The sequence below is a fragment of the Salmo salar genome, chromosome ssa01 (assembly GCF_905237065.1).
Source record: "Salmo salar chromosome ssa01, Ssal_v3.1, whole genome shotgun sequence".
NCBI lineage: Eukaryota > Metazoa > Chordata > Actinopteri > Salmoniformes > Salmonidae > Salmo > Salmo salar.
In genome coordinates this window covers 138,407,761-138,422,241 of record NC_059442.1, presented here as the reverse complement: position 1 = coordinate 138,422,241, position 14,481 = coordinate 138,407,761, and the positions used below count along the sequence as shown (strand labels likewise).

General features: G+C 40.9%; 1 protein-coding gene across 1 annotated transcript in view; it reads left to right on the top strand.

The window, feature by feature from the left end:
• The window catches only part of LOC106565566 (myosin-IIIb), a 54,769-nt gene that overhangs the window by 25,897 nt on the left and 14,391 nt on the right, over nucleotides 1-14,481 (top strand). Inside the window, exons 9-18 of the mRNA XM_014132834.2 lie at nucleotides 4,039-4,147; nucleotides 4,710-4,826; nucleotides 4,959-5,059; nucleotides 8,997-9,083; nucleotides 9,856-9,921; nucleotides 10,030-10,143; nucleotides 10,571-10,682; nucleotides 13,087-13,130; nucleotides 13,332-13,397; nucleotides 13,577-13,696. Coding sequence (XP_013988309.1) covers nucleotides 4,039-4,147; nucleotides 4,710-4,826; nucleotides 4,959-5,059; nucleotides 8,997-9,083; nucleotides 9,856-9,921; nucleotides 10,030-10,143; nucleotides 10,571-10,682; nucleotides 13,087-13,130; nucleotides 13,332-13,397; nucleotides 13,577-13,696 — 936 coding nt within the window. The remainder of the gene's footprint in view (nucleotides 1-4,038; nucleotides 4,148-4,709; nucleotides 4,827-4,958; nucleotides 5,060-8,996; nucleotides 9,084-9,855; nucleotides 9,922-10,029; nucleotides 10,144-10,570; nucleotides 10,683-13,086; nucleotides 13,131-13,331; nucleotides 13,398-13,576; nucleotides 13,697-14,481) is intronic.

Here is a 14,481-nt window from a genome sequence, read left to right as displayed (position 1 = left end):
ACAGACAGAAATACTTCGAAGCACCCCCTCAGACGAAGCCGTATGTGGAGGTCCTGGGTTGGTGTGGTTACACGTGGTCTGCGGTTGTGAGGCCGTTTGGACGTACTGCCAAAATCTCAAAAACGACGGAGGCAGCTTATGGTAGAGAAATTAACATTAAATTCTCTGGCAACAGCTCTGGTGGACATTCCTGCAGTCAGCATGCCAATTGCATGCTCCCTCAACTTGAGGCATCTGTGTTGTGTGATAAAACTGCACATTTTAGAGTGGCCTTTTATTGTCCAAAGCACAAGGTGCATCTGTGATCATGCTATTTAAACTTATTGATATGACACACCTGTCAGGTGGATGAATTATCTTGGCAAAGGAGAAATGCTCACTAGTGGATGTAAACAAATTTGTGGTCAATTTGAGAAAAATAATATTTTTGTGCATATGGAACATTTCTGGGATCTTTTATTTCAGCTCATGAAACATGGGACCAACACTTTACATGTTGTGTTTATATATTTTTTTCTATATTTTATATAGTGCCTTTCATTACAATGAGCATCTCAAAGTCGCTTACAAAATAAACAAATATAGCGTTCTGGTAGTTATTGGACGATGGTCTTCCACAACTTCAGATGAAAGGTTGGAGCGTTCTAACATGGGCAGCTGCTTGCTCCTGGAGACAGTGTAGACCTTTTTTTTTTTTTTTTGCGAAAAGGGTGTGTGTGTCTTGGTGTGCTGTTCAACTAGTTTGCGTGTGTATGTGCATGATATTTAAACGTTGCATAGATGCACGTTGCATAGATGCACAGATCCACAGGTGATAGTGACGTGTGTGCATACATACGTGTGCCTTCTATTTAAACAGGTGAATGATTGCCCCCTCCTCCACAGTAACTCCCCCATAAGCAGGCCTCCCAGGCAGGCAGGCTGGCGGTGGTGGGCTGAGCCGACATCTGGCCAGCTCAGATAAGACACAGTGCTTGTAAAAGGTCACGAGGGGCTATATTTGGAGTTGAATGGAGAAGTATTGCTCACAATGCTAGGTGTACTTCCAACTGACGTAGGATCAGCTGCCCTTTGCCCAGTTTCAATATGAGGAAAACAACTTCACAGATCCTGGTTATTGAGGTGAATCTAGCTCTAACAGCAGGGGAGATTTATTTTTTATTTATTTAACCAGGTAAGCCAGTTGAGAACAAGTTCTCATTTACAACTGCGACCTGGCCAAGATGAAGCAAAGCAGTGCAACAAAAACAACACCACAGAGTGTCACGTAAACAAACGTTCAGTCAATAACACAATAGAAAAGAAAAATAGAAAAAATCTATGTGCAGTGTGTGCAAATGTAGGGAGGTAGGCAATAAATGGGCCATAGAGGCGAAATAATTACAATTTAGCATTAATACTGGAATGATAGATGTGCAGATGATGATGTGCAAGTAGAGATACTGGGGTGCAAAGAGCAAGAGGGTATTAATATTATGGGGATGAGGTAGTTGGGTGTGCTATTTACGGATTGGCTGTGTAAAGGTACAGTGATCGGTAAGCTGCTCTGACAGCTGATGCTTAAAGTTAGAGAGGGAGATATAAGACTCCAGCTTCAGTGATTTAAAAAAAATATATTTTTATTTTTATTTTTATTTGTTTTTTTGCAATTCGTTCCAGTCAATGGCAGCAGAGAATTGGGGTGGCAGGTAGCCTAGTGGTTAAAGCTTTGGACTAGTAACCAAAAGGTTGCAAGATCGAATCCCTGAGCTGACAAGGTAAAAAAATTAAATAATAATAATCTGTCGTTCTGTCCCTGAACAAGGCAGTTAATCCACTGTTCCTAGGCCGTCATTGAAAATAAGAATTTGTTCTTTAATGACTTGCCTAGTTAAATAAAAATAAAAAAATTTAAGTGTTGGCTTTGGGGATGACCAGTGCAATATACCTGCTGGAGCGTGTGCTAGGCTTAACCTAGCAAAGACTTATAGGTGACCTGGACGAGAGCATACAGGTTGCAGTGGTGGGTAGTATTATGGGGCTTTGGTGATAAAACGGATGGCACTGTGATAGACTACATCCAGTTTGCTGAGTAGAGTGCTGGGGGCTATTTTGTAAATGACATCGCCGAAGTCAAGGATCGGTAGGATAGTCAGTTTTAATAGGGTATGTTTGGCAGCATGAGCGAAGGGGGCTTTGTTGCGAAATAGGAAGCCGATTCTAGATTTAATTTTGGATTGGAGATGCTTAATGTAAGTTTGGAAGGAGAGTTGACAGTCTAACCAGACACCTAGGTATTTGTAGTTGTCCGCATATTCTAGGTCAGAACCGTCCAGAGTAGTGGCGTTAGTCGGGCGTGAGGGTGCGGGCAGCAATCGGTTGAAGAGCATGCATTAAGTTTTACTAGCATTTAAGAGCAGTTGGAGGCTGCGGAAGGAGTGTTGTATGGCATTCAAGCTTGTTAGGTTTGTTAACAGTGTCCAAAGAAGGGCCAGAAGTATACAGAATGGTGTCGTCTGCGTAGAGGTGGATCAGAGAATCACCAGCAGCAAGAGCGACATCATTGATATATACAGAGAAAAGAGTCGGCCCGAGAATTGAACCCTGTGGCACCCCCAGAGACTGCCAGAGGTCCGGACAACAGGCCATCCGATTTGACACACTGAACTCTATCTGAGAAGTAGTTGGTGAACAAGGCAAGGCAGTCATTTAAGAAGCCAAGGCTATTGAGTCTGCCGATAAGAATGCGGTGATTGACAGAGTCGAAAGCCTTGGCCAGGTCGATGAATACGGCTGCACAGTAATGTCTTTTATCGATGGCGGTTATGATATCGTTTAGGACCTTGAGTGTGGCTGAGGTGCACCCATGACCAGCTTGGAAACCAGATTGCATAGTGGAGAAGATACGGTGGGATTCGAAATGGTCGGTGATCTGTTTGTTAACATGGCATTCGAAGGGTTTTAGAAAGGCAGGACAGGATGGATATAGGTCTATAACAGTTTGGGTCTAGAGTGTCTCCCCCTTTTGAAGAGGGGGATGACCGCGGCAGCTTTCCAATCTTTGGGGATCTCAGACGATACGAAAGAGAGGTTGAATAGCCTAGTAATAGGGGTTGCAACAATTGCGGCTGATAATTTTAGAGAGGGTCCAGATTTTCTAGCTCGGCTGATTTGTAGGGATGCAGATTTTGCAGCTAGCAGTAAGGGTGATTAGAGCATGCTAGCAGTAAGGGTGATTAGAGCATGCAAGCAGTAAGGGTGATTAGAGCATGCTAGCAGCCGGGGTGATTAGAGCATGCTAGCAGCCGGGGTGATTAGAGCATGCTAGCAGCCGGGGTGATTAGAGCATGCTAGCAGCCGGGGTGATTAGAGCATGCTAGCAGCCGGGGTGATTAGAGCATGCTAGCAGCGGGGTGATTAGAGCATGCTAGCAGCCGGGGTGATTAGAGCATGCTAGCAGCAGGTGTGATTAGAGCATGCTTGCAGCAGGGGTCCGATCACTGTAATTGTTTCTCCTTTCGTGATGCTAATGCTAAACTGTTGCTAATATAGACAAACCCAAAATGTTGGGTTGCTTACTCTGGTCCACTGACTACTACTGGGTATACAGATATGAGCCAAATGTATATTTTGATTGGACTATACATTTTGAGGGCTAATTAGTAATAAAGTAGTACTACATTGTGAAATCTACAGCACTAGGTCTGTTTCCCTTTTTTGACATTGATTAATTGAAAGTATCGCTGTCTGAGGAATTTTGCATGCCTAGCATTGCCATGACCTTAGCTTTGCATGTTCAGTAGGGCCACATCTGTGTTAAAGGGGCCTTGGGGCTAGCATGGAGGTTGCTTTTGGTTGAAATGTGAGACAGTGCTATAGTGAGTGAATCACTTTAGATCAGTGGTCTTAACGTTTAAGCGTTAATTTATGAACCTAGCAGTGATTTATTTATTTTGTTTGTATATTTTTTGTGTAAAATTGAACTTGTCTGCTTTGTGCACTTTCTGTTTAGGCCTATGTTTTTGTGTGTTTAATATTTGTGTGTGTTTGCCTTCTCAGGGTCAGTTTGGGGTGCAGGAGGAGGAGTTGCTGAGGAGTCTGACCTGTACTCTGTCTGTGACGAGAGGAGAGGCCATCCGCAGGCTGCACAACCAGCAGCAGGCTGAGGGTAAGGAGAAAAACACTCAAGCACTGGTCCGGGATCAACTTTCCCTACCACCATCACCTTAGCAATTATGAAGGAGGGCCTGGGTTAGTATTAACCACCATGGATACTAACTGTTCCATGGTGGTTAATACTGGGTCCGGTTTCCTATATCTCTGGGTCTTTCCATGAAACTGGAGAGCACAATGTTTGTGTAGCTACATACCTGACAATGCTAGAACACAAGTATTTATGAACATAACAGGATACGGTTTTGTACAATAAATGTGGCGTGTCTTTAGCGCTTATTACTAGTGCCAACCAGGCATGTCCTTGAGGTACTTGGACAGCTTTGAGTTTTCACCCTAATGGTTAGGGCTGGGATTTAGGGAGGGTGAGCTGACCACAACTTCCTCCTAGAGTGTTTAAATAAGGCCCATGTTTGGCTGACCAACTAGTGCAAATAGAGACTGCTTTTAGCATCAATGGGAGTGGGGGAAAAAAGGAGCAGAAGCTCAATATGGAAATGCTATTAATGTTTTCAAGAGCGCTTGACTCCATTAATATGTTGTGTATTTCTCTGCAGATGCCAGGGACTCCATCGCCAAAGTGGCTTATGGGAGAGTATTCGGCTGGATCGTCAGTAAAGTTAACGAACTGCTGGCTCCCAACGTTGACTTTGACGTTGAGCTCAGTGAAATAGGTGAGTTTCAAGGGAAACTTTTTAAGGCTTCAAATGTAATAAAATTCCTAAATTCTTCATATGTTTTCTTCATCGCAAGCGGAGATGGTCAATGTTAAATTGACTGTTCTATTTTCTTGTTCTATAATACAGGTATCCTCGACATCTTCGGGTTTGAGAATTTTGCTGTTAACCGTTTTGAGCAGCTCTGCATCAACCTGGCCAATGAACAGCTGCAGTACTTCTTTAACCATGTAAGTGTAAATATCATTGCCACAAGGAAGTAGCCCTGTAATCTAGGGTGTTTCTCTATTTAAGTTCCATAAAATGACAGCCTGTAGGGTTTGTTAACTTGAGACCCAAACATTTAACATAAACATGTGGCCAGCTTGTCTCTTTATTTAGTATTAGTAGAGGAACAGGAAAATTGTGAACATAGTCTACAATAGGTTCTGCTTTTTGAAATGGCTATAAATTCATATTCAGTGAAAGGCTTCAGAAAAATAATGAATTAGGTCCAAAAGTATTCAAACCCCTTGACTTTTTCCACATTTTTGTTATGTTGTAGCCTGAATTTAAAATGTATTACATTTAGATTTTGTGTCACTGATCTACACACAATACCCCATAATGTCAGTGGAATTATATTTGTGATTTAATGGCTGTGATGGGAGACAACTGAGGATGGATCAAAAACATTGTGTTTACTCCACAATACTAACCTAAAAGAAGTGAGCCTGTAAAGAATAAAAATATTCCAAAACATGCATCCTGTTTGCAATAAGGCACTAAAGTAAAACTACAAAAAAAGTGGCCATGAAATGTACTTTATGTCCTGCATACAAAGCCTTATGTTTGGGGCAAATCCAACACAACACATTACTGAGTACCAGTCTCCATATTTTCAAGCATAGTGGTGGCTGCATCATGTTAAGGGTATGCTTGCAATCGTTAAGGACTGGAAAGTTTTTCAGGATAAAAAAGAAACGGAATGAAGCTAGCAAAATCCTAGAGGAAAAGCTGGTTGTCTGCTTTCCACCAGACACTGGGAGAGGAATTCACCTTTCAGCAGGACAATAACCTAAGGCCAAATCTACACTAGGTCTGCTTACCAAAAAGACAGTGAATGTTCCTGAGTGACCACTTAAACATCTATGGCAAGACCTGAAAATGGTTGTCTAGCAATGATCAACAACCAATTTGACAGAGCTTGATGAATTTTGGAAATAATAATGGGCAAGTGTTGCACAATTCAGGTGTGGAAAGCTCTTAGAGACTTCCCCAGAAAGACTCACAGCTGTAATTGCTGCCAAAGCTGCTTCTACAAAGTATTGACTCAGGGGTGTGAATACTTATGTAAATGTCCTATTTCTGTATTTATTTTTCAATACATTTGCAAACATTGAGTGTTGTGTGTAGATGGGTGAGAAAAAAACATATTTTATCAATTTTCAGTTCAGGCTGTAACGCAACAAACTCTGGAATAAGTCGAGGGGTATGCACACTTTCTGAAGACACTGTACATATCCATGTGATTCTGGAGTTAAAGACAGCTTATTTTTACTAGTCATGCTGCTGTAGTTTAGAGCACCACGCTTTACTAGTTAATATTACACAATTTACCTGTTGGGCCTTTTTTCAGAGCCATGTGAGCACTGAGTATATTGGTTCAAAAGTATTGTCCACAAGTCTCACAAACAGTATTTGATACAAATGCCATAGGAAGAAAACAATTCAACAAATACCCACAAACCTTTTTTGAGTAGATTTCCTGATACACTTGACTTACACATTGATAAACATAACACCAGATCAGGAAGCGCAGGCTTTACTTTCTCCCTTAGGCCTGAAACGTGAGGCCTCATCACCACCAGACATGAAATCTCCCTTAATCCCGGTTCTTTTTGGCGTACAAAATGTTTATATGATAGGGGATCTGTGTTTAATCTCTTATTCCGCTTTCTCAAATGGCAGCACATTTTCCACTCTGTCATTTGCAGCTTTTGAGTGCTTCGCTGGGGGGGGTAGAAATCTGCTTCTGATTATTTATCCCTGTCGGATCACTACACTGCATTATTTACGCTGAGTGTACAAAACATTAAGAACAATTTCCTAATATTGAGTTGCACCCCCCCCTTTGCCCTCAGAACAGCCTCAATTCGTCGGGGCATGGACTCTACAAGGTATCAAGCGATCTACAGGAATGCTGGCCCATGTTGACTCCAATGCTTCCCACAGTTGTGTCAAGTTGGCTGGATGTCCTTTGGGTGGTGGACCATTCTTGATAGACACAGGAAACTGTTGTGCGTGAGAAACCCAGCAGCGTACCCTGTTCAAAGGCACTTAAATCTTTTGTCTTGCCCATTCACCCTCTGAATGGCACACATCCACAATCCATGTCTCAAGGCTTAAAAATGCTTCTTTAACCTGTCTCCTCCCCTTCATCTACACTGATATGAAGTGGATTTAAAAGGTTACATCAACAAGGGATCATAGCTTTCAACTGGATTCATCTATGTCATTGAAAGAGCAGGTGTTCTTAATGTTTGTGCTGTCATTCTATTGGAGTGGACTACATTATTTACACTGAACAAAAAATATAAACTGCACATGCATCAATTTCAATTTTTTTACTGAGTTAGAGTTCATATAAGGAAATCAGTCAAATGAAAGAAATTCATTACGCCCTAATCTATGGATTTCACATGACTGGGAATAGAGATATGCATCTGTTGGTCACGGATACCTTAAAATGAATCAGAAAAAGAGTCAGTATCTGGTGTGACCACCATTTGCCTCATGCAGCGCGACACATCTCCTTTACATAGAGTTGATCAGGCTGTTGATTGTGTGCTGTGGAATATTGACTCACTACTCTTCAATGGCTTTGTGAAGTTGCTGGATATTGTTGGAACTGGAACACGCTGTCGTACGTGTCGATCCAGAGCATCCCAAACATGCTCAATTGGTGACATGTCTGGTGAGTATGCGGGCCATGGAAGACCTGGGACATTTTCAGCTTCCAGAAATTGTGAACAGATCCTTGCGATGTGGACATTGGGAGGAAGAATGGCACCACAATGGGCCTCAGGTTCTCGTAACAGTATCTCTGTGCATTCAAATTGCCATCTATAAAATGCAATTGTGTTCATTGTCCGTAGCTTATGCCTGCCCATACCATAACCCCACCACCACCATGGGGCTCTCTGTTCACAATGTTGACATCAGCAAACTGCTGGCCCACATGACGCCCACATCTGCCATCTGCCCGGTACAGTTGCAACCGGGATTCATCCATGAAGAGCACACTTCTCCAGTGTGCCAGTGGCCATCGAAGGTAAGCATTTGCTCTCTGAAGTTGGAGTCAGGTCAAGACCCTGGTGAGATCAACGAGCACGCAGATGAGCTTCACTGAGATGGTTTCTGACAGTTTGTGCAGAAATTCTTTGGTTGTGCAAACTCTGTTTAATCAGCTGTCTGGGTGGCTGGTCTCAGACGATCCCGCCGGTGAAGAAACCGGATGTGGAGGTCCTGGACTAGCGTGGTTACATGTGGTCTGTGGTTGTGAGACTGGTTGGACGTACTGCCAAATTATCTAAAACAACATTTGAGGTGGCTTATGGTAGAGAAATTAACATCAAATTATTTGGCAACAGCTCTGGTGGACATTCCTGCAGTCAGCTTGCCAATTGCACGGTCCCTCAAAACTTGACAAATCTGTGGCATTGTGTTGTATGACAAAACTGCACATTTTAGAGTGGCCTTTTATTGTCGAGAGCATAAGATGCACCTGTTTAATGACCATGCTGTTTAATCAGCGTCTTGATATGCCACACATGTCAGGTGAGAAATGCTCACTAACAGGGATATAAACAGAGCAATAGCTTTTTTTGCGTACGGAACATTTCTGGGTGTTTTTATTTCAGCTCATGAAACAAGGGACCAACACTTTACATGTTGCATTTATATTTTGGTTCAGTGTAATTAAATGCATAAGGCTTCTTATGGCAATTTTGTGACTGAAAGCCACACACAATTGAATGTGCCATCTTCTAATGAAATGATTAGGCAAAGCCAATTTGATCCTATGAAAGATGTTCTCCTGTGACCAAAGCACTTCTGAAAGTGTGAATACCTGTTGTAATTTTGTTTTCTGTTCATACGTCGTCGTATGTATTTGTTGTCCTGCAGCACATCTTTCTGATGGAGCAGAATGAATACAAGGAGGAGGGCATCGAGTGGGAATCCATTTCCTTCAAAGACAACAAGCCTATCCTGGTAAAAATACATTTCCTCTCGTTTCTCATCACTTAGTACTCTTTTTCTCTCTCAACCTTTTTTCTGTCCCCCTTTTTACACCCTCCCTCTCTCCCTTTCCCTCCCACCTCTCTCAGTAATAACACAGACTGGTTGTTTAAACACAGTGTGAGTCTGCCAGACAGAACAGAACAAAGTGACCGAGACCCCAGGAAGGGGTAATGCTGACGGGGCAGTGTTCAGTCACATACCAGGAGCTTAATGGGCACTTCTGCTTTTAGCCTGTGGCATCATCTGTCTATATGGAAGCCACTGGTTTAATTTGGCTGAGAATAGTGTCCCTGTCCAATGCTGAAGGTATGAGTACAGCCAGTCTGTAAGCTATGGGATAAGATGGACACATTAGTTGTTGTGGGAAGGATTCTAACTCGAGTTAGGATTGGGCCTAGGGCGAGTAATGCACAACCTGGATCCACATGTCCTGTTCTGTGAACCCACTCTCAGTCCTAATGCCTACAGAGCACTATACAACTTGTAGAGCATTTTACAGTGCAGGGGCCATAGTCAATGAAGATCGGGGAACAAGGTTTTCAGGATAGGACTAAAATATATTATCCATGTACTGTGAGAAGGCATGTTTTAAAGTCATGTAGTTGTGTACCATGTTTCACCCAGTTAACAGTTGGCAAGATTAACTCAAATATGCATTTTCACAGTAAAGGAATGTATTTGTTTAGGTGTTTTTCCTTGTCTCATATACAACTAATTAATTTGATGTGCTTCTCTCCCGCAGGACCTGTTCCTCACTAAACCCATTGGAATCCTTTCTCTCCTGGATGAGCAGAGTGCCTTTCCCCAGGTACCTAAGTGGTCTCCATACAGTTTTTTGGGAAATTACCCTCCCCTACATCTTTGTCTTAATGTATATGTATTCATTCTAATTTCTTTTCACTATTTGTGCCCTCAGGCGTCAGACAGAGACTTTGTGGACAAGTTGAACAGTAAATTTAAAAGCAGCCCCCACTATGAGGTGGTCCGTAGTCATAGCCCACTCTTCACTGTGGTTCACTATGCTGGGAAGGTGAGGTTACATTCATACTTTACTTTATAATAATAGTTCATCGAACTGTCCAGTATTTCCAGTTTTCTATTAAATTTGATCTATAATTAATTATGTTAAAAAGCAGCTTTTCTGCAAATGTAATGTGGGCGCACACCGGTCTTTAAAAATATTCATACAAATATTCAAGTAGACCGCTGATTGGCCAGCTCATCCTTCTCAGGATTTGAGCTCTGGGCACAAATACGAGTATAGGATGAGTCAACAACATTATTTGGGTTTGAGTTAATATTAACTCTTAAAAGGGAGATTTTCACTGGACAGTTACTTGTATAATGCATTAGGAGTTGTGTGTTTATGACTGCATCTATACTACATCATAACTGTATTATAACTCATTATGAGTGTGGTTATGAAGCATAGTTAATTCTCTCCTTTCTGTGTCCAGGTCCAGTATAATGGACTAGGCTTCCTAGAGAAGAACAGAGACACCATCCCAGCCAGCATCAGAAGCCTCTTCATTAACAGTGTCACGCCCCTACTCAGTCTCCTCTTCGCAGGTACATGAGGGAATCTGAATGTTTCTGTATTCAACAGCTCTGCACTTTGCCAGAAATGACCCATACTTTTATTACTGCACAATCGCTGATTTATGTACAGTACCAGTCAAAGGTTTGGACACACCTACTCATTCAAGGGTTTTTATTTATTTTTTCTATTTTCTACATTGTAGAATAATAGTGAAGATATCAAAACTATGAAATAACACATATGGAAAAGTGTTAAACAAATCAAAATATATTTGAGATTCTTCAAAGTAGCCACCCTTTGCCTTGATGACAGCTTTGCACACTCTTGGCATTCTCTCAACCAGCTTCATGAGGTAGTCACCTGGAATGCATTTCAACAAACAGGTGTGCATTGTTAAAAGTTAATTTGTAGAATTTCTTTCCTTAATGCGTTTGAGCCAATCAGTTGTGTTGTGACAAAGTAGGAGTGGTATAAGAAGATAACCCTATTTGGTAAAAGAACAAGTCCATATTATGTCAAGAACAGCTCAAATAAGCAAAGAGAAATGAGTCCATCATTACTTTAAGACATGAAGGTCAGTCAGTCCAGAAAAGTTTAAGAACTTTGAAAGTTTTTTCAAGTGCAGTTGCAAAAACCATCAAGCACTGATTTTATTTTATTTTATTTGGATCTCTTTTAGTCCCCATTTGGACTAATCTTCCAAGAGTCCTTAAATATTAAAATACAATTTATATACGAACACAATTTCACATATAACACACTATTACAAACATACATAATATACTAACGTAATAAACCAATAAATAATCAATCTAAAAAATATGAATTCTTCATCTACTGTAATCCCACAACATTTCTGTGTATTATATTTAAATTGTTTTAAAATAATGTTTAAATTTATATATTGAAAGGTTTCTGGTTTGCTCAGTTAATTTATTCCATTTCTTTATTGCTCTAAATCGAAATGTTCTTTTGCCTATTTCTCTTTTCTGTCTGGATAACGCATAGATGGTGGACAATCTATTCCTAGTATTTACGGAATGTCTGTCTCTTACCAACTGATTACCGTTGTGAATTGTACTTGGCCGTTTTAAATGATGTATATTATGAAATAAAATAAGCATGTTTTTTTCAATTATCTTGTCGATTGATGACCAACCAAGAACATTGCGTATGACTGCAACAGAAAAACCATATCTCCACCGTAAAACAATCCTGATGAAACTGTCTCTGAGGACTGCCACAGGAAAGGAAGACCCAGCGTTACCTCTGCTGCTGAGGATAAGTTCATTAGAGTTACCAGCCTCAGAAATTGCATCCCAAATGAATGCTTCAGAGTTCAAGTAACAGACACATCTCAACATCAACTGTTCAGAGGGGACTGCGTGAATCAGGCCTTCATGGTCATATTGCTGCAAAGAAACCATTACTAAAGGACACCAGTAAGAGGAAGAGACTTGCTTGGGCCACGAAACATGAGCAATGGACATTAGACCAGTGGAAATCTGTCCTTTGGTCTGATGAGTCCAAATTTGAGATTTTTGGTTCCAAACGCTGGGTCTTTGTGAGATGCAGAGTAGGTGAATGGATGATCTCTAAATGTGTGGTTCCCACTGTGAAGCATGGATTAGGAAGTGTGATGGTGTGGGGATGCTTTGCTCGTGACACTGTGTTTTATTTAGAATTCAAGGCACACTTAACCAGCATGGCTACCCCAGCATTCTGCAGCGATATGCCATCCCATCTGGTTTGCGCTTAGTGGGACTATCATTTTGTTTTTCAACAGGACAATGACCCAAAACACACGTCCAGGCTGTGTAAGGGCTTTTTGACCAACAAGGAGTGTGATGGAGTGCTGCATCAGATGACCTGACCTCCACACTCACCCGTTGTCAACTCAATTTGAGATGGTTTGGGATGAGTTGGACCGCAGAGTAAAGGAAAATCAGCCAACAAGTACTCAGCATATGTGGGAACTCCTTCAAGACTCTGGAAATGCATTCCTCATAAAGCTGGTTGAGAGAATGCCAAGCGTGTGCAAAGCTGTCATAAAGGCAAAGAGTGGTTACTTTGAAGAATCTCAAATATAAAATATATTTTGATTTAACCCTTTTTTTTTATTACGACATTATTCTATATGTTTTTTCATAGTTTTAATGTCTTCACTATTATTCTACTATGTAGAAAATAGTCAAAATAAAGAAAAACCCTTGAATGAGTAGGTGTCTTTTGACTGGTACTGTACGTCTGTGTACACCGTGAATGTTAAACTGTATCTATTAAAAATAATAAATGGGTACTCTTATCTGAAACCAGCAACATACCATTCACAGACTCAGTTTGAGAATTGTTCTAGTTTAAAACATTGATCACTGTCTGTCTGGCATCTGGCATATATTATTCACTTATGATTCATATTTGATGTCTTTTCAGCCACAATTTCCAGGACGGGCACCTTGATGCCACGCAAAGCCAAGGTAGGCACTGTAGATCATAAAATATTCAGAAGTCCAGTTTGAAAAAAATTCACCAAACGTAACAGAATATGATATACAGTAGATTCTGTAGAATGAATTACTTTAGGTTCCAAACAGCCAGGGTCATATTTGGACCTTTCTTACAGTGCAAGTCAGAGCCAGAATGTGGGTTTAGAAGATGTTTAGTAATTTTTCTTTCAGCTCATGCAACAGGCAGATGACAACTTTAACTCAACTAGGAAACAGTCGGTGGGGGCCCAGTTTAAGGTAAGGCGGACGTTGACTTTATGTTACACATCTGGATTTATACATTTCTTATTTCTGAGCGTTAGATTGAAAAATTATGTATGAACAATACTGAAAACCCCTGTAACTATGCCTACCTATAGACTGAACTGCTGTAAAATAAATATGCACAGATAATGGTTAGTGTGTCATACCTTCAGCACTCTCTGGCTGTGCTGATGGAGAAGATGTTTGTTGCCAGTCCTCACTTTGTCCGCTGCATCAAACCTAACGGCAGCAAGCTTCCTGATCAGGTGGACAACAAAATAGTCATGGACCAGGTGAGAACCAATATTTAATATATTATTTTAATGTACTGTAGGCATGTCTATCTTACATTGGCGATGAAGGTAGCAGCCAAAGCTTCAGTATTTCCTTTAGCTAGATTATTTCCTATGCTGGATGCATAGGCCTGAAATAACACAAGTCGTTTTGTGCATTTACGGTTTGATCCCTTTTTAAGAATAATCAATGCTTTCAAAAGCTAAGGAAATGGTTCATTACAAAAGCTACACTACCGTTAAAAAGTTTGGGTTCACTTAGAAATGTCCTTGTTTTGAAAGAAAAGCACATTTTCTGTCCATGAAAATAAAATTGATCAGGCATACAGTGTAGACATTGTTAAGGTTGTAAATGACTATTGTAGCTGGAAACGGCAGATTGTTTGTGGAATATCTACATTGTAGAGTTGCAAAGAAAAAGCCATATCTCAGACTGGCCAATAAAATATTAAGATGTGCAAAAGAACACAGACACTGGACAGAGGAACTCTGCCTAGAAGGCCAGCATCCCGGAGTCGCCTCTTCACTGTTGACGTTGAGATCTTCAGTTTCTTGGCAATTTCTCGCATGGAATAGCCTTAATTTCTCAGACAAGAACAGACTGGCGAGTTTCAGAAGGAAGTTATTTGTTTCTGGCCATTTTGAGCCTGTAATCGAGCCTACAAATGTTGATGCTCCAGATACTCAACTAGTCTAAAGGCCAATTTTATTGCTTCTTTAATCAGGATAACAGTTTTCAGCTGTGCTAACATAATTGCAAAAGGGTTTTCTAATGATCAATTAGC